Source organism: Oryctolagus cuniculus, chromosome 12 (assembly GCF_964237555.1).
Source record: "Oryctolagus cuniculus chromosome 12, mOryCun1.1, whole genome shotgun sequence".
Classification (NCBI taxonomy): domain Eukaryota; kingdom Metazoa; phylum Chordata; class Mammalia; order Lagomorpha; family Leporidae; genus Oryctolagus; species Oryctolagus cuniculus.
Window position 1 is genome coordinate 1,941,521 of NC_091443.1, and position 22,035 is coordinate 1,963,555.

At 49.4% G+C, this 22,035-nt stretch overlaps 1 protein-coding gene across 26 annotated transcripts in view; it reads right to left on the reverse strand.

Moving 5' to 3' along the window:
- Positions 1–22,035, reverse strand: part of AKAP13 (A-kinase anchoring protein 13) — a 308,889-nt gene that overhangs the window by 37,426 nt on the left and 249,428 nt on the right. For 14 of the 26 annotated variants that reach the window (XM_051835159.2, XM_070053463.1, XM_051835160.2 and 11 more), the window contains 3 exons: positions 17,199–17,241; positions 14,913–15,045; positions 6,810–6,984 (listed from right to left, as the gene is read on the reverse strand). In XM_051835159.2, coding sequence (XP_051691119.2) covers positions 6,810–6,984; positions 14,913–15,045; positions 17,199–17,241 — 351 coding nt within the window. Of the gene's footprint in view, positions 1–6,809; positions 6,985–14,912; positions 15,046–17,198; positions 17,242–21,615; positions 21,742–22,035 lie in introns of all 26 variants that reach the window. The other 12 variants (XR_007915293.2, XM_070053466.1, XM_051835156.2 and 9 more) reach the window with 1 other exon arrangement.

Consider the following 22,035-nt stretch of genomic DNA (forward strand, 5'->3'; position numbering starts at 1 on the left):
ACACTGCCTATGCATGATGAGCTGAAATCGAAAACACAGACAACGTGTCCACTGAACTAACGAGTGTTTGTCCTTGAGGAAGAAGGAAGGGAACTAGGTTAGGCAGCAGAGAAATCCGCTCTTTGATGGTCATAACTCATGTCTTTGAAACTGGAAATGACAACAGGGCTGGGTGTTCAGTACGGCGGCAGGCTGCCCCGAGACACTGGCATCTCACATCCAGGGCGCTGGGTTCAAGCCTCAGCTCTGCTTCCGCTCCAGCTTCCTGCTCATGCACGCCCTGGAGGCAACAGATGATGGCAGACCCATGTGGAGTTCTGGGTGCTTGGCTTAGGCCTGGGCCAGCCCCAGATGTTGTAGGCATTTAGGGAGTGAACTAGTGGATGGAAGATTTCCCTCTCTCTATGCCTTTAAATAAATAAAATAAAAAACTTAAAAAAAAAAAAACAATTTCAGTCATACAACAAAATGTTACTATTTCTTTTCCATTAGTGGTGGGGCACACAGTATTATCAATATATAATACTTTGATTAGTATCTTTCAAAATTAAAGAAAAAAATCCCAAACCAGTGAGTTAAACTCTAATTTCCTCTAAAGTTCCTTGGAGTTCCTTATAAACACTACCTTATACTGTAAAAAGGGCAAGGAAACGATTTTCCACTAGGTCTACGGTCATGTATTCCATTGGAAAATGCATTCCTTGTGCTATACTGAAAATCTGCAATGTTCTATGCATCTATGGGCATGCCAAGAGGTGGCGGATGCACTTGGGGACCTGCCACTGATCCTCACTGCAGAGGGAACTGGGTCCTGAGCAGCCTTCCTCCCGCCCCCCGCCAACCCCTTCAGTGGTGCCTCTCTCTCAAGCAGGGGCACGGCCACTCTCAAACAGAGCAGCAGGGGCGAGCATAGTGGTGTGGTGGTTACGTCACCACAGAGATGCCCACATCCCGAATCAGAGTGCTGGCCTGGATCCTGCCTCCTCTGCTTCGAAGGTATGCACGTACGTATACATGCATACATACAAGTACACATATAAAATAATACACAAATCTTTGGAAATTCAGACCTCAGCAATATTCAGGTTCTCGGGCCAGTGACGGAGACTTAGAAGACAACTCTAACGGAAAACTCACAGAACAGAAATGCCACTGAAAATGTGCTTCTAGTAAATAAAATTTTCCACATAAATTCATGGTTTTAGCTAACTGGGGCAGGACCCGAATCTACAACACAACGGAGCTCTAATATGCTCTAGAATGGCGTCACAGGCCCTGGTGACAAACAGTGCACGTGGACACTTGGTCATCATGCGCGAGCTTCTTGCAACCACTCAACTTGCCACCCAGCTGTCCCGACGCAGCCCACGGAGACAGTTCTGGCGCTGTGTGTGGGTGACTCAGACTCCTGTCCTGGAAAACACACAATTGCCAAGAACTGAAGACAAACCTAACAGAGTTCCAAGCTTTCTGTATAAACCCTCTGTCAGGAAGATCAAAGAGGAATTATCTGGCTACTCATTGATTCAGTCTCTTAAAAGATCTCCCAAGAGCAGTAAGCAAAATGCATTCATTTTTCAAAATTCTTCAAAAAGGTCTCAGCACAGTGGTTTGTGGGAGCAGAGCTGACCTCCAATTGGATTCTTCTGAACTCAGAAGCAAGGCTCCTGCCTTCAGCTTCTTTCTGCTGGGACAAGGAAGCATCAAAGAAAATGAAGCAAACCCCACATGACTAGGAACCACCTTTTATCTGTTGCCACTTTTTTTTTTTTTAAACGCTGCTACCACTCACTACAGATCTTTGGTGAACTATTTTATACTAAGCATTCTTTATCTTTCATCAGAAAATTAAAGCAAATCATTAGATGCAGGGCCCAAGCACTTGGGCCATCCTCCACTGCCCTCCCGGGCCACAGCAGAGAGCTGGACTAGAAGAGGGGCAACCGGGACAGAATCCAGCGCCCCAACACCTAGAACCTGGTGTGCCGGCGCCGCAGGCAGAGGATTAGCCTAGTAGTGAGCCACAGCGCCGGACAAGAGACTATCTTAAGGAAGTAAGTTTTATGGAGAAGTAAGCGGGGTGGCCCATCAGAAAACTGGGAACACAGATACTAACGGACTGCCTGTTAAAGGGGAGTGCACCTCCATGGGTGCGTCTGCTGCAGGCAGGGTGTGGGCTTCCCACATACTGAGCCCTGACAAGAGGCTGACTGGTCTACCTCCTAGGGACACAGCTTTCCTTCCTAGGACAAATGGTCTGGTCCAGTTTAAGAATACAGGTGGAAGAATAACTGCTAAGATAGAAACAAACAATTTCCTATCATTTCAACCCCACCAAGAAGATTAAAACAAACAGCATTTAAATATGAGCAATTCTCCCTGTGCTTTCCTGAGTAAAATCTGTGGGCAACATGAGACACCGCGCTGACACCTGGAAGACAGGAGCAAATCCAGACATCACACGTACCGTGGTCGACTCCGCGTCTGATCTGTCTGAACCTCGACCCTGAACCTGACTGAGGGGTGGCGTTGAGCCTAGCAGTTCACACTTCCAAACCACAGCACAAGGCCTGGGTCCGACTGCTGCCCTTGCCCCGACTCCAGCTTCTTGGCACGCGGGTCCCTGCCACCCACGCGGGAAATCTAGATTGTCCCTGAGTCCCAGCTGCGTTCAGGCCCAGCCCCTGCACTGCAGGCGAACCATAAGATGGGAGCTCTCTGTCTCTCTACACCTATCTCATAAATAAATAAAAATTAATAAAAACAAAACCTGAATAGCTGCTTGGGTTATGAAGCTCCACCCAGGAGTCAGCAAAATATGGTTTATTAAAGCAGAAAGGGAAATTACTTTCTTCTAAGAGCATAATGGTTTCCCAGGAGACACATGCCTGCCTGCTGCGACAACACACTCCCTGAGACCCCTGGCGCAATCTGGAACATGGGAGGGGAGGGAGGGAGGTGGGGAGGCACAAACGGTTGAGTCCCGGAATTAGTCAGATTTTCCCCTTCCTGCCCAGATAACAGACAAGCCTTCACACACACACAAACGCACTGCAGGCCCTGTTCTTCAAGACGCTGGAGACGATCAATCAGCCAGTTACTTTTGTTTCTCTGGGAAGATGACTGCATACCGTTCCTTTGCTTTTAAGCTTTGATTTCCTCCCAACTTCCGCTAAGAGGCAGGCTGCACACTGTCCTGCCCAAACCAGCAATGAGATCATCCCAACACCACTCCTGGAGCAGGGTGATGTGGGGTGCTATGCAAATCAAAACTGACCCTTCGTGCATATGAAGACAGTCATGAGGCCCCACTGAAATTGTTCTTTTTGCTCTCTAATTCTTTTCAGTTCACTTTTCCCTTGCTGTTCCTGACGGGTCCAACGGAGATGACCCTGACAAGAACCCCTGGCACAGGACCGTGGATGCCCCTTCCCGCTCCCATCGACTGGGATAGCACCGCAGCCAATCCACAGTGCACTGGTTTCCCACTTCTAAAAGGTCTTAAATAAAATACACCACTCCATTTTGTGTCATCAGGTATGTGCACAGCTAATACAGATTTAGTTTTTGAGTTAGAATGTTAACATCTTCACTTTCAAAGTCCATCAGTGAGTATAATGAAGCTGTTCTGATGGACACGAGGTGGTGGAATCAGAGATCCAGGTGAGCCCTGCCATTCGCCTGTCTCAGCACCTGGTTTACTTCTGTGCATTTAGTTCTGAGGACAGGATACGCAGGACAGCTGTGCTCACAAAATGAGGAAGTACAAATGTCAGCAGATTTTCTTTGAAAGTGGCTTTAATTAATTAGAGAACTAAGTAAAAATATACATGGGCAGGTAGGCTGACACCCAAAGCCAGCATATTGATGCTCAAGTCTGGTACTGGTACTTTTAAACCTTCACACGCTTTGCCTTCCTCCGCTCCAGACCCTCCGCAAGACTCGAGGCTCTCCGTGGGTGCTCCGGCATCCTCGGGCAGTGGCAGTGCCAGCACACGTGGTCCTACAGCTAGGGAACCCCAGCTACGAGCGCCTTCTCCAAGGGAGTCCAGCCACACACGCACAGGTGTGCTCAGGCGCCTGGGTCCAACAGGCACATTCTCTAGTGTTACAATGGGCACTCTGTGGGCTGGCATCAATTTCTGTAAATAAAGTTTCACTGGAACCCAGCCACCTCCATTTTCCTGTTTGGTTTGTGGTAACTTGCAGGCTACCAGGGCAGTCAAGCAGCTGTGACACAGACATGAAGAGCCACCCTCCTGGCGCGCCCCCCAGCTCCTGATCTACCTGATTCTCGGCAGCACCGTCCCCGTATCCCATCTAAGGACCGCGTGTACTGGAGCTGCTGCAGATTAAAACACTGCTGCAATGGCTAAATGTCAAGGATTCTACTTTGAGAACCCTTATCTAACATCATCGTGTCAGCAGCCTGGGAAAGGTGCCCGGCACATACTGATGCGCCTTTGAACAGTCCACGGAAGATCTGTAGTAGGAAAAAGCCAAGCATGGGGCTCGAGGTCTTCTGCACTCCAGATTCCCAGCAGCCCGTGAAGAGCCCGCACGCATGCGCACGGTTCTGCTGGCCAGACACAGACCCTGCACCTCGTAGCATTCGGCAGTGCTCTCTGCTGACCTGCGCCCCGAGCGTGCAACCACTGAGAGCTGGACCCAAGAAGATCTGGTCTGAGGGCCTCAAGATTCCTGCACTGCTCAGCCAGGGAAGTGGACAACAGTGTGGACGCCACTTAGAAACAAACCTGAAACTGAGTGGCAGCGACAGGACAGCACATGGAGCAGCTGAAAAGGCCCACAACCTCCGCCCACGACTGCTTGTGTCCTGGAAGCGGCACTGTTGCTGTCTTCTTTTTCAACTATTTATTCCTCTCTATAGCCACGGCATCATCTCCTATCAGGGAGTCTGCTCACTTGGACGATTTTCAGTATCTAATCCTGCCTGTGCACCTGCTGGTGCTCCTAAACATGCTCCATTTCCTCACGTATTTTTATCGTGTGCTCAGCTTCACAGGACTTTTGTCTTCCGCCCCTGGTGGCCCCTGAAATCCTGCCGTATCCGCGTGGTTTTATTCACCGTTAGCTAGGGTCCCTCAGGGTGTCATCACTCCTACACTGGGGTCTCACGAAACCTCTTGTGAAACTCCTTAGCTTTGGGTTCCAGCACATATGAAGATATAAATTTGGATACCAGATTTATGTATGACACAGAATTCTCTCACAGCCGGGAGAGACAGCAAGGATCCTCACTGCTTCCGAAGGCCAGGGGCAGGTTCATGGTCCAGGTCCCTCATGATGGCTGTGACAGTCTGCAAAGTGTTTGCTTTCAGTTCCAGTCCAGATACTGTGTCCCACGGTCACACACACTGTCCTCAGGTCTGTGAGGGAACACTCTTTACTGTGAGGTGACCGGGGAAAGAATCCTGTTGGAATGCTGCAGGGTGCTGGCAGTATCTTGTTTTCCTAGAAGTCACAGGCAGGAGGAGCTCATGGTTGATTAACTGTACGTGAAGAGTGACATGCACACAGGCAACCTGTGCCTCCTGGGACATGCGTGGACACAGATGGGCACTCCTACAGCGCTCTGGGTTTTCAAATAGGACAATGAAACAAATACTGCTGCACACTATTTTTAAAGTATAATATATCCACAAGTCACTTTATAAGGAGGGACTTAAAAGTCCCGACAGCTGCAGGCCACGTGCTCGGGCAGTCACACTCCTCTACTCAAGAAAGCAAGGCAGCAGAAGTCATCATGGAAGGGACTTTGATCCTGTCCAAATGAACTTGTAAGTATTTCGAGTGTAAGCTAGCTATTTTTAGTGACTAATAGTTGGAATCCTCAACACGGAGGCCTAAAAACAAGAAGTCCCGTCAAGGTCTGAGACTGGCCCCTGGCGGTCTGAGTTAGTCGTGTTTGTTGGGACTGGCCCAGGAGCAACAGGATGCTGTCACCTCAGCCTTCGGGGGCCGGGTAGCTGCACCTCCACCAGTCCCCTCTGAGCAGGAGGGGCCTCCGTGACTGGCCTGGTGTGCTCTGGAATGCACTTATTTTCTGTGTGTGCAGTGGCCGAATTTCAAACACAGGCTTAGAGCACAGACTTGAAAATTACGACGCAGGAACCAAATGGGGAGGGTCACACCTGCTTTGTGCAGCCCTGGAGCAATGAATGATTTTCATATTTCAAATGGTGGGAACAAAATGAGAAAGATTTTACACAACACATAAAGTTTTACAACACTATTGTTTCAGATGCACCAGGCCAAGCCAGCTGCAGAGTCCAGCAGTGGAACCTGAGATACCCTGTCCAGTCCACAGCAGAAAAAGCTGGTCGCCTCCTGCCTGAGAGCATCTTCCGCAAACCAGGAACCAGGCTCAGGCAGCACACCTGGCTTCCTGGCAGGTGCAGCAGGTCAGCACCACTGCACATAAAGGCACTCACCCGTGGCCGTCACAGGCAAGGGAGGCGAATGGTCAGGGCGCGGCCCCAGGATGGAACCGAGGGGAGCGCCGTGAGCCAGGCAGACTGCTGCGCAGCTTCTTGATGCTGGCAGACTTTGGGAACAGGAAGCGAGCGGTTTAGGAATCAGAGAAGTACGTGCAGTCAGGGCTATCTGAAGAACTACAGGCTGAATTACACACCGAGCATTATTTCTTCAGTGATGTCTAAAGAAAAATAAAAAAATAAAGGCGCCACTTCTCCTCACAAATGAGGAACCGACAGGGTAGGACAGACAGGAACCAGCAATCGCTGCCCGGAGCAGAGCTCCCCCCGAGGGAGCGGCACCTCCCTTACTTGCACAAGTGTAGGCGTCTCTGCTGGTGAACGGCTTCGCACACTGGCTGCAGCTGACGGGGCCCACCACAGGAACGGGGCTGAAGGAGTGCCCGCTGGCGGCCTTCCTGTCCTTCTCCTTCTCTCTACAGTCCTTCTCCTTCTCCTTCACTTTCTCTTTCTCTTTTTCCTTTTCCTGCCAAAGAAAAGAATCAACAGTTAACTGCACATGGCAGGTCTTCCCCCTTCTCGAGCCCCAGATGGCAGGCAGTCAGCAGGGGTGGGGAATGGTTTCGACAAAAGTGGAGGAACCACGTTCTGCGCAAACCCATACTAAGTGGTGAACAAGACAACCGCCATGGAAAGCCCTGTGAACACCAGGCTGGCAAAACGGTGTGGTGGGGGTTCCTCAGGGTTATTTCCGTCGAGAAACACCACATCCAGGGACCAACTCGAGAGAGCGGCTTCCGAGGTCCCCTCTGCAGGGCACAGCGGTCCACACAGGAGCAATGTGTTTAGGGCCAGCTTCAGGCGGGAGCAAAGAAGGGTGGGAGCAGATGGGGATGCACGAGGAGGAAGGAGGACTCCTGAGGCCGCTCTGCCCGCTGCACACCCTCACCCATGTTTCCTCTTTCTCTCCGGCCACACACAGGAAACATCTCCACCCCTACATTTCCACTTTTTACTGATGAGCATTTCAAGGCTTGTGGATACAAACTTTTATCCAGTGTCCAACCCGGGAGGAGGATGCTGGGAGGCACTGGATGGAAAGAGCACAGATGAGGGGACCAGGAACTGCCCGGCTACACTACCTCAAAATAAGGCAGACCGTGAAAAATGCCTTGGAGACTAGAGGTGGAGGACCAGCCCTGGCATCCAGCCTCCACTCAAGAGAGCTTAGCAAAGCTTCTACAGTCACAAAGAGGAATGGTAAGAAATTTATATCCTGGGGCCGGCGCTGTGGCGCAGCAGGTTAACACCCTGGCCTGGCCTGAAGCGCCAGCATCCCATATGGGCGCTGGTTCTAGTCCCAGCTGCTCTACTTTTGATCCAGCTCTCTGCTTTGGCCTGAGAAAGCAATAAAAGATGGCCCAAGTCTTTGGGCCCCTGCACCCGCATGGGAGACCTGGAAAAAGCTCCTGCCTTCTGGCTTCGGATCTGCACAGCTCTGGCCATTGTGGCCAACTGGGGAGTGAAGATCTCTCTCTCTCTCTCTCTCCTCTCTCCGTGTATCTCTGACTTTCAAATAAATAAATAAATCTTTTAAAAAAAATTTAAATCTTGAAAAGTTGAAATAACAGTGACATGTGCTAGATCTTGAATAAAACATTTAAAGCATTGAGGGGCATTCAGATGCACAGTGGTCCCGGGAGCCAGGGCCCAGAGGCTACTGGGCATGGCACGTGGCTGGCCAAGCAGCTTCAGTGGACTTCACAGCCATTCAATCAAGGAGCACAAACGAGTGCAACCCTCGAGGGTGGAGCTTTGCTTCCTGAAGGGTGGTCCACTGCGACTGACAAATGCCCACCACTACACACACTGCTCCCTCTGCTTCCACGACAGAAGTGCGCAGGCTGCATCACAACCACCAGGGAACTTAAGGACTGGAAAGTTCTGGACTGTCACTATTCGCAAAGTACTGGGGTGAGCAATTCACACGCACTTTCTCACAACCACCCCAGGAATTAAGTGCTGCCGGACCTCCATCTTCCGTCTGAAGAGACGGGGGCTCACATACCACACAGGAGGTACTCAAGCCACAGAGGAGACCCAGACCCAGCTGACAATCCACACAGAGCCAGAGCCCAGTCTCCTGCTTCCTGCTCAGAACTCACGGGCAAATCTACAATGGAAACCTCTGTGGGTCACAGACAAGTCCTAGGTTTACAGAGCGTGTACGCTGAGAACCTAAGAGTGTGACTGCCACTTTCAAGTATAAAATGATACTAGAGGAAGGAAGAAAAACTACTTCACTTGACAAAACAGGAAACTGCTCTAAGTGAAAATCAGTAACTGCTGAAATATGTAAATTTCTAGTGAAACAACAAATGTAAACATTACCAACAAATTGAGAAACAACTGCAGTCTTCAAGACGACTGTTGGCTGCACCTTGCTGAGGGTTTCTCCCTGCGTGAGCATCCAACTGCTGGCCTGAGGAAGCCACAGCAGGCCCGGTCGCCAAAAACTCCTGTGGCAGCTGCCTCACTCTCTCAAGCTTTGCAATGCTTTTTAAATCTCAATAAATTATAAGCAATGTTTTTATCCTACGCAACAACCCATCGTAGTTCTTCAAGGACAAAAGCAGAACCACAACCCCCAGTGTCTCTTTCAGTGTTTATTAGAATTCAGTGCTTAAAAGAAGTCAGCCTTACCTCCCCATGTTTCGGTCCTAAGAATCTCACGGTTATGAGGGGCAGCTCGTGGAACCGACCCCATTTCCCCGACATGGCCTGACCCCCATGCCAGGAAACGCACTCTCACAAGAGGAGGGCTCATGCCGGCAGGGCACAGCTCAGCCGCTCTGGCTGCCCTCTGCAAGAGAAACCCCAAGAGGAAGCCAGAGACAAGTTGAGAAGCGGAAGGAGGGAGGGCTGAGGCTGCCCGTTTCCTGGTGACAACCTTAACTGTTAGACTGCTGCCAGCGCTGAGCACACAGGAAGTGAACTGCACTAAGTCCCAACAGAGCTACAGACAGAGCTACGCTGCAGCAGGGGCCGGGACGGGCAAGCCTGGACGCCCCGTCTGAGAGGAAGCAGAGAGCTGCAAAGCAAAGTTTCAGTCAAGCTGCCCAAGGCAGAGTGGCGACTAGCTGGCTTTTCCATGTTTACCAACTGCCAAAACGCTTCAGCCTTGTGCTGTGGAACAGAAGGGAGCAGGACACCTCTGAACCTCCCAGTTTTAATTACAATTTAAAAACCTGAGAACACTGTAGACGACTATGACAACAGGATGCGATTACACTGTCACACTGCAGATCTTCATAAAGAAAGGACTGTGACCATCTCTGACACGGACTTGAGCCTTTGCAAACACTAATCTCCGCTGCTGTGCCCCCGTGACAGGCTAACTCGAACAGCTCTTCTTAACCAGGCTACAGGAACTATAGGTCTTGTTACAGGTTACACAGTGCATCGGCAGCTGAGCGCCCAGAAGGGCCTACAGCAAGTCAGCGTAAGTCTGTCTGAAACATTTCTAACCATCCTGGTGGTCCCCCAAAAGAAAACTTAGTAGCAAAAATGAAAACCATTCAATAAAGAAACCCATGTTTTTGAGAACCTAGTTTGAGACTCTCAATCAGCCAGCATAATTAGTCTCTAACAAGCAAACCTGACTAGGAAAAGTACTACCTCCCGTAGGCACCAAGACAAAAGCAACATCAGCCAGTCCTCCTGTTGCACTCCCTATTTAGGCTCTCAACCCTTTTTAGAAAAACATTCAAACAACTCAGCCTGTTACTGACCATTATCCAAAGGACAGGTGAAGATCACGGATTCTATCTGTTATCAAAAGAGGGAGGGAGGAGGGCGGGAAGACATACCGAGGAATGCAAACACCTGCTGCTCCCTAGGTCTCTGACCACTTCTCAGGACCTGTTGTGTGGCCACCCTTACCCCACTGAGCGCCAAGTGCCTGGGTTAGTAGCGATGACCTCTTTTCATGTAAACACATCTATGATACCTAAGTAAAGCAGAAATTTCTAAACTATCCTTGGACACCTCAGAATTACAGCTGACATTTTAATATAATATTCAGTAAATGCTCCAAATTTTCCTTTAAAAGGAAGCATAGTTATATTACACAGATTAGTGAAACAAACAGATTACATGGTCTCTCATAGTAGGACATCATTTTCATAGGAAATTCAGTGTTAACATCTACACTGGCACCTCCAGTTTTAACATGATGGAGAAGGACCATCATGCGACAGTTAGGGTCAGGAAACGTTTATCACTGTGCTGCTGTCTGCAAGATGGAGGCCTTCTCTGTGGTGAAGCTCTACCGTGGATGCAGGGCACATCAGGAGAGAATGTTTAATATAACACAAAATAACCTTATTTTGGGGCTGGTGTTGTGGTGTGGTGGGTTAAGCTGCCTGTGATGCCACCATCCCATATGTGTGTAGGTTTGAATCCCGACTGCTCACTTCCCATCCAGCTTCCTGGGAAAGCAGTAGAAGATGGCCCAAGGTCAGTGCCGTGGCTCACTAGGCTAATCCTCCGCCTGCGGCGCCGGCACACCGGGTTCCAGTCCCGGTCGGGGCGCCGGATTCTGTCCCGGCTGCCCCTCTTCCAGGCCAGCTCTCTGCTGTGGCCCGGGAGTGCAGCGGAGGATGGCCCAAGTGCTTGGGCCCTGCACCCCAGGGAAGACCAGGAGAAGCACCTGGCTCCTGCCTTCGCATCAGCGTGGTGCACCAGCCGCAGCGGCCATTGGAGGGTGAACCAATGGCAAAGGAAGACCTTTCTCTCTGTCTCTCTCTCTCACTGTCCACTCTGTCAAAAAAAAAAAAAAAAAAAAAAAAGATGGCCCAAGTGCTTGGGTCCCTGCACCCACGTGGGAGACCCAGATGAAGCCACTGGCTCTTGGCTTCAGCCTGGCCATCTGAGAAGGGAACCAGCAGATGGAAGGAAGACTTCTCTCTGTCGCTCTAACTGTAATAAATAAAATAAATCTTTTTTTTTTTAAAGTTATTTCTTACTATCTTTTGCTAAACAGAAAGAAGTCAAGTTGTTCTACAGGAGGACTGATAACAATCTGACTTAAAAGTCGCTAGTAACAACCATGAAAGGCGACTTCTGGGGCTGGTGTTGTGGCACAGCAGGTTAAGCCACTGCGTGCAACACTGGCATACCACATGGGTGTTAGCTGAATCCCAGCTGCTCCTCTTCCGACCTAGCGACCTGTTGATGTGCCTGGGAAAGCAGCAGAGGATGGCCCCCACACCCACAAGGGAGATCTGGAAGAAGCACCTGGCTCCTGGCTTCAGCCTGGCCCAGCCTTAGCTATTGTGGCCACCTGGGGAAGGAACCAGTGGATGGAAGATCTCTATGTAACTACGACTTTCAACTAAATAAATAAAAATAGATTTTGAAAAAAAAAAAAGGAAAGAGAAAAAAAGATGATTTCTTCATCTACTTGTCCACTGAGGTACTCCAAGTGCCTGATAGTGGAGGAGCACTGCGGATCTGGAATATCTGGGGTTCCACTGCTCGAGGGCACAGCCCCCAAGACCAAACCGCAAAGCCAAGACGGAACGAGGAACAAGCTCGACTGCACGAGCGCGGCTGCTCTGACTCGGGAGAAGATGGAGGCGGGCTGGCCCGTGCTGCAGCGGCTTCTGCCGCAACGACGGCTCTCCTGGCAAACACTAGCCCCTGAGACTGAAACACGCTTCAAAGAGGAAAAAGGAAAATACATATAGCACTTGGGACAGCTTTCAAGAGAGAGAGGAAAAGATGCGCACTACATGTACGTGTCAGCCAGGCCAGGGGAGCCTCTGCCTCGCTCTGGCTGCCCCATGACCCAAGAACACCTCCCCATGCTTAGTCTGAACGTAGAGAAGCTGGGACGAGACCTTCTGGAAGGTCAGGCTCCATCTAAGTCGTGCGCTGGTATCACCTCATCAACAAGGCCAGTGGTCTAGTCACAGCACTGTCCCAAAAGCTCATGCCACTGGAGATGGACAGAAAGGAGAAGCTGCAGTTGAAAAGTTTGTTTGAGGACAAGATTCCATAGTTTAAAAATGAAATAAAGAGCAAAAGTATTGTGAACTCATCCAAACCAGATCACAAAGATTTTCAAGGTCATTTACTGCGCGTAGGAGACTTCTAAGACAGCAGAAGTCCCTCAGTAACACTCAACAGGCTAATCTTCCCAAGGGTGTTCTTTTGTTGATGTCAACCTGTACCCAAGCCAGCAACAAGCGAAACAGCTAAGGCTCTACTTTAAGCTGTTTTTCTACTTAAAGCTGTGTTGCCAATATATGGAACAGTAGTAAGCATTCCACTCTCCTGGACCTTTATTTTTTTTTTAATACTAAACCAAGACCAAATATGACTTCATATGTCTCTCTGTGACTGGGCCAGACACGGTTTGCTGACCTCGGTGTTGTTTCCTGATTGCCCACTTTCTCTTTCCTCTGCACTTTGGCAGCAGAGATAAAGAAAAAGCGCAATGCTGGAGACAAGTTGTTGGAAAAATCCCTCTAGGTGATGACCAAATCTGGTGTCTTCTAGATTGGGCAACATATCAGTTGTACTTCAATCAGCCCACTTAACTGAGTGCCCAAGAGACTTAGTGGGGGGGGGCTGGCGCCGTGGCACAGTAGGTTAATCCTCCGCCTGTGGTGCCAACATTCCATATGGGTGCTGGTTCTAGTCCCAGCTGCTCCTCTTCTGATCCAGCTCTCTGCTGATGGCCTGGGAAAGTAGCAGAGGATGGCCCAAGTCCTTGGGCCCCTGCCCTGACATGGGAGACCTGGAAGAAGTTCCTGGCTCCTGGCTTCTGATCAGTTCAGCTCTGGCAGTTGGGGCCATTTGGGGAGCAAACCAGAGGATGGAAGACCTGTCTCTCCCTCTCACTGCCTGTATCTTTTCCTCTAAAATAAATAAATAAAATTTTTACAAAATAAAAATAAAAAAAGACTTAGTGGGGGAGAGGGAGCAGCCTTGTTTCATGTTTATTCCCTAGTTCTTTCCATGCATTCATGTATGTGTGTACCTATGTATGTATTCACGCATATACATACATATCTTTTTTTCTTGCCTCTTAAAATACATTAAATACATTTTTTAAAATTAGGAATATACAAATCAAAATACTAGTAGTAGTTATCCCTTTATGTAGTTATTACAGGTGATTTTTTTTTTTACTTTATATTTGGAAGAGCTTACAATGAACATGCAAAAAAATAACTAGGTCAAACTAGTTTCAATATTTTAATTTAACATCAGGCACTAAAAAGGCTACATTCCAAATGTTCCAAATTAGAAATAGATCTAGGAATTAACAGTAAGTTAATCTTCAAAGTTCTTAGAATTTTCTGTGGGGTCATCTGTCTTCCGTCTAAACCCAAACACTGCAAGTATTTTCCATACCCTGTTCTTGGTATAAAATCTTTCTACAACATTAGAAATTTTAATTAATTCATTAATTTATGACAGGGGTGGAGGAGAGGGAGAGGGAGAAGGAGGGAGAGGGAGGGAGGGAGAGGGAGACATGGAATGGGAGACAGCACTCCCACCTGCTGATTCCCCCCACAAATGCTTGCAGGAGCAAGGCCTGGGCCAGTGCTGAAGCCGTGAGTCAGTAACTCCATCCACGTTTCCCACGTGGGGGGCAGGGATCCAGCTCTGTGAGCCGTAGCCCGCCGGCTTCCAGGATGTATTTAGCAGGAGGCTGCAATTGGGAGCCGAGTTGGAGCTGGGACTTGAAACCAGGCATTCCACATGGAATGTGGCTGTCCCAACGGCTATGCCAAATTCCCATCCCCTTCCATGACATCTTTAATAATCCTATATGTTTATCTGAAAGGGAGAGAGAGAGACAGAGAGATCTTCCATCCGTTGACTCACTCCCCAACTGTCCACAACTAGGGCTGGGTCAGGCTGCATCCATCTGGGTTCCCACTCGCGTCGCAGGTACTCAAGTACTTGGGCCATCATCCCGGGCTGCCTCCCTGGATACACACTAGCAGGAAGCTGCATCCGAAGTCAGGAGCCAGGACGGCTACCAGGCACTCCGCAGGGGATGGAGCATCCCAAGCAGCCTCTGAAGGTTTTGCCAAACACCTGTCCCCTTCTCTGACAGGGAATCCTAAGTCAAAGAGATCCAAGACTGAACCCCTTCTCCACATTTGGGGCACTCCCCACGGGTACAGGGACCACCTGCGAGACAGGGCTGCTGGACAGGTAAACCGTCTGTGGAGAGTTCTCAGCACACACAGTACAAGTTTACCGAGTGCAGTACTTCTCGTGACCCGACTTAGTGCTACTCCTTTCCTCCACGGTCAGGCTATTTCAGACGGCTCCCGAGTTCACTTCCAGCCAGGTCCCCATCTTGCAGGCCTGGAGTTCACACGGGCTGAGGCAGAGGACCACACAAGGAAGACCCACACTGATACTTACTTTACTCTTCTTACTGCTGGACATCTTATTCTTGATGTAGCTGAATGTGCGACTGACTTTTGTTCCACTCTTCCCTTCAAAGTCTTTCTTGGAAGGGCTCTGTGGCAGGAAGTTGTAGCTTTCTTCTGTTATACTAAATAAAAACAGGAAGAGGGACTTTTTTAGGGACTAGAGAAGTTAAACGGGTGGCAGAAGAAGTGGTAGGCAGAGATGGTTGAGCGGTTCTGGTTTCATGCAGTATCTGGGGACAGCATGAGCTACAACACCCACATTCTGTTGCCCAGAGCTGGCTGTGTTTTTCTCTTAGTCTTAATGTTGTAATTATAGATTTGCAGCGACTCATGTTAAAGACCCTGTCAGTTACTCATTATTTTGTCTGAAATTTCTAACACAGCATTTGGTCTACAAACTTTGTTGCAAACTGGTGCTTGAAAGGACAGTCCTACACATAAAAGAAGGATGAGGCACTGGTCACCAGGGGATGCAAACCAGGGAGCCTCACGACTGATGCAGGCTCACGCTGACCAAGCTTTGGGCACCAAACAGCCAAGACTGTGGACTGGTGTTTGCAGCTACACACGCTTCAGGAGGTCTAGACAGAGCAGCGGGCCAGCCTGAGGTGCAGTGTGTGTACCCACAAAGAACCCTTTACGAATTCCGTACAGATACTTGCTCAAGAAGCCCACCTGACATCTAGGGCCGTCCCAAGTGAACCGGTCTGTAACATCTAGGGCCGTCCCAAGTGAACCGGTCTGTAACACCTAGGGCCATCCCAAGTGAACCGGTCTGTAACACCTAGGGCCGTCCCAAGTGAACCGGTCTGTAACACCTAGGGCCGTCCCAAGTGAACCAGTCTGTAACATCTAGGGCCGTCCCAAGTGAACCGGTCTGTAACATCTAGGGCCGTCCCAAGTGAACCGGTCTGTAACACCTAGGGCCATCCCAAGTGAACCGGTCTGTAACACCTAGGGCCGTCCCAAGTGAACCGGTCTGTAACATCTAGGGCCGTCCCAAGTGAACCAGTCTGTAGCATCTAGGGCCGTCCCAAGCGAACCAGTCTGTAGCATCTAGGGCCGTCCCAAGTGAACCAGTCTGTAACATCTAGGGCCGTCCCAAGTGAACCAGTTCGACCTCAGGAAACAGCACATGGCTGACCTGTTTAATTCCTGGTCTTGCCACGGTTCAGTTTCTCCACACTGCCTCTCGGAGACGACTGCGCCCCAGGGAGCACGGGAGGGAGCACAGCTCCTGTGTGTCACCGAGGCTCCTGCTCCTCTCCACTGGGCACCAGCTAGCGGAGCCCCAGCCGTGTGCTGGGAGTGTGAGTGCAGGGCTGCTCTGTGGAGTGGGAACCCCTGCCTGGTATTCTGCTCATGTGCTGTGGCACCCCCTGGCAGGGCGGCCCTGTCCACCTCAGGTGTCTCTGGGAGAGGCGGCAGAAGCAGAACACAGGTCCTCTCCACAGCCAACGCCCACTACTATGCACGTTGCTTCTATGCTGTTGTGAAAAAGTGGACTTGGAAGGGTGGCAGGGCAGCACCCAGAAGCCCCCGAACTCTCAGATTAGGATATTTCACTGCACAAGCATGAGATGGGAGGATAAAAATAAAGATAAACAATGGTCAGAGAGCAACCTTGTGTCTGCTCTAAGAACCTTGCCCACTGACATGGAACGGGCATTGCTCAACACACACGTGCGTAGAAGAGCCCAACTTGAAAACGTAAAAGGTGAGGAAGGTGGTAGCACAGTACGGATGTGGGGACGAGGGCCCCTCACACAGTAACAAGAATTTTTTGGTTCAAAAAATGTTGAAATCCATGCAGACATGGGAGCTTCAAAAAGTTCATGTCAGCTGTGTACTGAGAACAACTATGCTCTGATTTAAAAATAAATCTTTACAAAAATGAATCTATTTTCCATGAACTTTCTGAAGTACCCTCATATATGCTAATTACAACACAAATTGCTACTCAGAATTTTAAAATCACCACAAAGCATGCACAAATCCATAAAGTCCAATATATATGTGCCCTCACATGACTAAATATAACCAATAATCTTTATCATGAAAACAGGGGGAAGAATAAAAGCAGTAAACTACTGAAGATGTTCACATAAAAGATGCAGCCCTCACTCTACCTCTGGTCCTTGCTACAAATTCATCACTCAAGGAATTACGTCCCCATGACCTCAGCTAACTGAGCTGACTTTACTGAAGGCCTGAGACATTCCTGACTCCCCTCACTGCATTCTGGGAAAGGAGTAACAGGGTCACTGTACCGCACCTCTCGGTCAGATGAGCACTGGCGTTGTGGAAGGACCGTGAGTCTAGAAAACAAAAGGCAGAGGACACGTTAGCAGAGGGCCTACCCTACGACAGGTCAGCTATTTAACAGTTACAGTGACACCGCTAAAGCGGAAACAGCATCTGAGAGCCAGTGCATGGTGCCTCTTCCTTCTGAAGGCTTGGTAGAAGGAAAAATTAAACTTGAAACCTTTAGCCATGGGGAGTGGATTTCTTACAAAGAAAATAAATTTAACCCAGGATTCAAGTAACTGAAAAAATCCCAACCAACATTGTCTCTCTAGCGCTTACACACACACACACACACACACACAACACAGAGCAGCTCTTCAATTCCTGGTCTTGCCACGGTTCAGTTTCTCCACGCTGCCTCTCGGAGACGACCGCGCCCCAGGGAGGACGGGAGGGAGCACGGCTCCTGTGTGTCACCGAGGCTGCTGCTCCTCTGCACTGGGCACCAGCTAGCGGAGCTCTGCTGTTTGCTTCAGAGAGCAGGGAAGAGCACCAGGGCTAGCTTACGGAATGCTGGCCCCGTCACTAAACCAGGGTAAAACTGCAGGATTTCAGGATCGGGAAGTGAGGGAGGAAACACACACGGCGAGGTCCTCTCCACGAGTAAGATGCACTCTTTCTCCCCCCATAACTGCTGGCCCACAGACGGAAGCAGGTCACGAAAGCCCCAGGGACAAGTCAGATGACAAGGCACGAAGCAGAGAATGGTGAAGCAACAAGACCATGATTGCCATCGACCACACGTCCATCAAGTCTGAGTCACCCTCAACACTTCATGGCTTTCAGTTTTGAGGTCAGACACAGAGAATCTTTGCAAGGACACTCCAGCAGACAAAGGAAGCTCCGTGCAAGTACTAGAATAGGGAGCACACATACCCATCCCCTTCACACTGGTTCTAAGAATCCCCGAGATTACTGTGAGCAAACTTGCTCAGGCAGATGTGACAATGATCCACAATCAGATGACCAGCACTTGAAACCCTTGAACGCCCCAAAGATTCTAGGTTCTGAACAGAAATGCAGAACTGTGGCTACTACGAAGGAATTCAAACAGCCAACAGGTGGGAACAACTCCTAGGAAACTCGAAAACAAATTCTAAGTCTTCCTTTTCCATTTCTGGGGCTCTTCTACTCCACTAACTACTAGCGCAGCCTGGGGGAGGGAAGAACAGACACCAAAGGCCAGGACCCGCAGCTCCAGCGCCCAGTTCTGCAGAGGTCAGGTGTCCACACAACCAGCATTTGAACCTTATGACCCCTTAATGCACGTAACAAACCGGAGAGGCTCATTTAAGTTAGTGGCTTTAAAACTTTACACTAAGGAGCCTTCAGTGACAAAAGCAGAATTAAATTCTCTCAAGTCACCAAGATTCTACTGTACATTTAAGCAAGGGCCTAGTAGGTCAGCATTCTAGGAATGCAAACAAAATAAAAATAAACTTTACAACAGAAAAGCTCCAACTACACAAAGACCTGCCAAGAAAAAGCAAGCAGCAGATTTCTGGGGAATAAATTACAAACTAAACAAAGCCGTGACAGCGAACTGGGGGGCCCACGACTCCTAGGAGATGTCCAGCTTTTTTACCACTGAGACTTGGTTTCGCTGACCTCTTAGTTGTCGTTCCGAGGACACTGATTAATCCAAAGCTGCCCCTGAAATTCCTAGATTGTCATCAGGTTTTTAGAACATCAAGGAGTACAGAAAAACCAAGGTTGTTTATACAACAAAATTACAGACAAAAGTAAAGGAACTTGTCATCAACCCATAAAGGTTTACAAGTATTACTGCAGGGGACCGCTGCTGTGGCATAGCTGGTAAAGCCCCAGCCTGTGGTACCAGCATTCCATATGGGTGCCAGTTCAAGTCCTGGCAGCTCCACTTCCACCCTAGATCTCTGTCATGGACCTGGGAAAGCAGTAGAAGATGGTCAAGTCCTTGGGCCCCTCCACCAGCATGAGAGACCTGGAGGAAGCTCCTGGCTCCTGGCTTCAGATCAATGCAGCTCCAGCCACTGCGGCCCGCTGGGGAGTGAAGCAGCAGATGGAAGACACCTCTCCCTCTCCCTCCCTCCCTCCCTCCCTCTCCCTCTCCCTCTCCCTCCCTCTCCCTCCCTCTCCCTCTCCCTCTCCCTCTCCCTCTCCCTCTCCCTCTCCCTCTCCCTCTCTCTCTGCATAGCTCTTTCAAATAAATAAATCTTTTGTTTGTTTGTTTGTTTGTTAAAGTATTACTGCAGGCACTGACCAACTACAGACCTAATATACTACAAGCAGACTGGACGCTGGAATTTTACCCAGATCATTTCTCCAAGTGTGCTCCATGGAGCACTGGTCCCGTGAACTACTGTCACATTACATCTTCTGCTGAACACTGCCTTGGAAATCCATGGCCTACACAGATCAGCACCTGACACCTGCTGCAGAGTCCACTGTGTACTTACGCTGCTGTCCACTCATTTTTATATCCTTCTGCGTCCTCTACTCAATGCATATACTTCTGACTGACATTTTTGAGTTTAAGGAACACTTTCTGAAAAACGTTGGATATTTGACTCAACAGTTTCTTGAAGCTTCTATCTTCTGAGGACCTGCCGTGTTGGAAGGGTGTCATGAGCTGAGAATTCCCCAGTGCCGGTAAGAGCGGCACTGCTGGGACTGTTCTACTCTTCGTGCTGACCTGGCCGTCCACTTCCCAGTGCGTTACAGCACTCTGAGCTCTCTGCACTGCCAAAAGTTCAAGTGGATTTTGACAACCGTCCTCCCATCACAACGGCTTTCATGTCCATGTCTATTTCTTCAGGTATTGTTCAATAGTGAAAAATATACTGAACCCTAGTAAGTCTTCCATTTATACACAAATTAACCGAACTCTGTTACTGCGCATAAGGCTCTTCCTTTTAAAAACAATGCACAATATTTCCCCAAGCAATAGATAAACAATTCTGGAACTTAGGGTCGGCAAGTACTAAGGAACTAGGGTACTGATTCATAGGAGTACTTTTTAAATAAATGTACATATTTTTTTTGACAGGCAGAGTGGACAGTGAGAGAGAGAGAGAGAGAGGAAGGTCTTCCTTTTTCATTGGTTCACACCCTAATGGCTGCGGCGGCTGGTGCACTGTGGCCAGCACACCGCGCTGATCCGAAGCCCGGAGCCAGGTGCTTCTCCTGGTCTCCCATGGGGTGCAGGGCCCAAGCACTTGGGCCATCCTCCACTGCACTCCCTGGCCACAGCAGAGAGCTGGACAGGAAGAGGAGCGACCAGGACAGAATCCGGTGCCCTGACGGGGACTAGAACCCGGTGTGCTAGCGCCGCAGGCAGAGGATTAGCCTATTGAGCTGCGGTGCTGGCCAAATATACATATTTTTAAAAGTTAGAGTCACAGAGCCAGAGAGATAGAGATCTTCCATCTATTGGTACACTCCCAAAATGGACACAATGGCTGGAACTGAGCCAGGCCAAAACCAGGAACCTGGAACTCCATCTGGGTCGCCCACAGGGGCAACACGGGGGCCAGGCACTTGGGCCAGCTTCCACTGCTTTACCAGGCGCATAGGCAGGGAGCTAGATCTTCAGTGGATCTGCTGGGACTGAAACCAGTGCTCACACTGGACCCTGGCACTGTAGGCAGTGGCTTAAACTACTGCGCCACAGTACCTGCCCCAACATCAGGAACATTCTAATTGTCAGAGACTCATAGTATCAGCTGCAGGAAATGAAACCAGTTCAGTATCCCACTGAACATCAGAAAAGGTTTTTCCGGGGCCAGCATTGTGCTGCACAATGGGAAACAGAATTTTTAAGTTAGTTATTACCAAAAATGTATTAATCTGAAACCTACAGTTTATTGAGAAGTTTAAAGATTTTTTTAAAAAAGAGCTCCAAGGAGGAGAAATATATTAACTCCACTCCCTTGTTCACACGGTGTTATTTCAAATGAAACATTTTTAAAATTACTTCATTTATTTACTGTCAGAAATGATGAGAAGATAAAAAATGCAATATAAGCTTTTAAATACCACAGACGGGCATCTAGACAACTGTACCACAAGACAGAGAAAAAAAAAAAACTGCCAGGAAAACGAAGCTGCCGTGGCCAGGTGGACTGTTTGCTGAAACTGTACCCAGCACTACCAAGGCACAGTAAGGGTGGGGAACACATCCCTTATGCCTTGAGATGCCCTGGAATCGGGAGGCCACTGGAACAGGGTTAGAGGTACACAGACACAGAGATGTTGGATCTAGATGCACTTTCAGAGCCAAGTACAAAAACGTGATTTACAAAAGATGGCATGCAACGGGGTACAGCCAACGTTAGTGCCAAGCCCACAGCACTTCCAGAGCCAGTGAGGCCGGGGCAGCGGCGGACACGAAGCTGCTTACTTACTATGCAGCTCCTCCTCCTCACTGGAGTCAGAGGAGCCGAGAGAAAAGAGCGCTTTAGACTTGAGGAGGAGCGGAGAGACGCTCACGGAGAAGGAGATCTGCCTCGGGGGCTGCACCTGCTGCTGAGCTGACAGTGGGTAAGAAGAGTTAGAGCACACAGATCAGGCACATCACACCAGCACGGTGTGAACCCCCCCAACCCAAGTGGAAACACAACTGTGTCACGAGCCTACCAAGTCCCAGGAAAGTCCTGTGGTTTGACAGATGCTACTTCTTAACACTTTCACCTTCATTTCTAAATATGCAGAATTCAAAGGCGCAGTGCAAAATGCCTGCAGCGCCGGCATTCCATATGGGCGGAGGTTCTAGTCCCGGCTGCTCCTCTTCCAATCCAGCTCTCTGCTGTGGCCTGGGAAAGCAG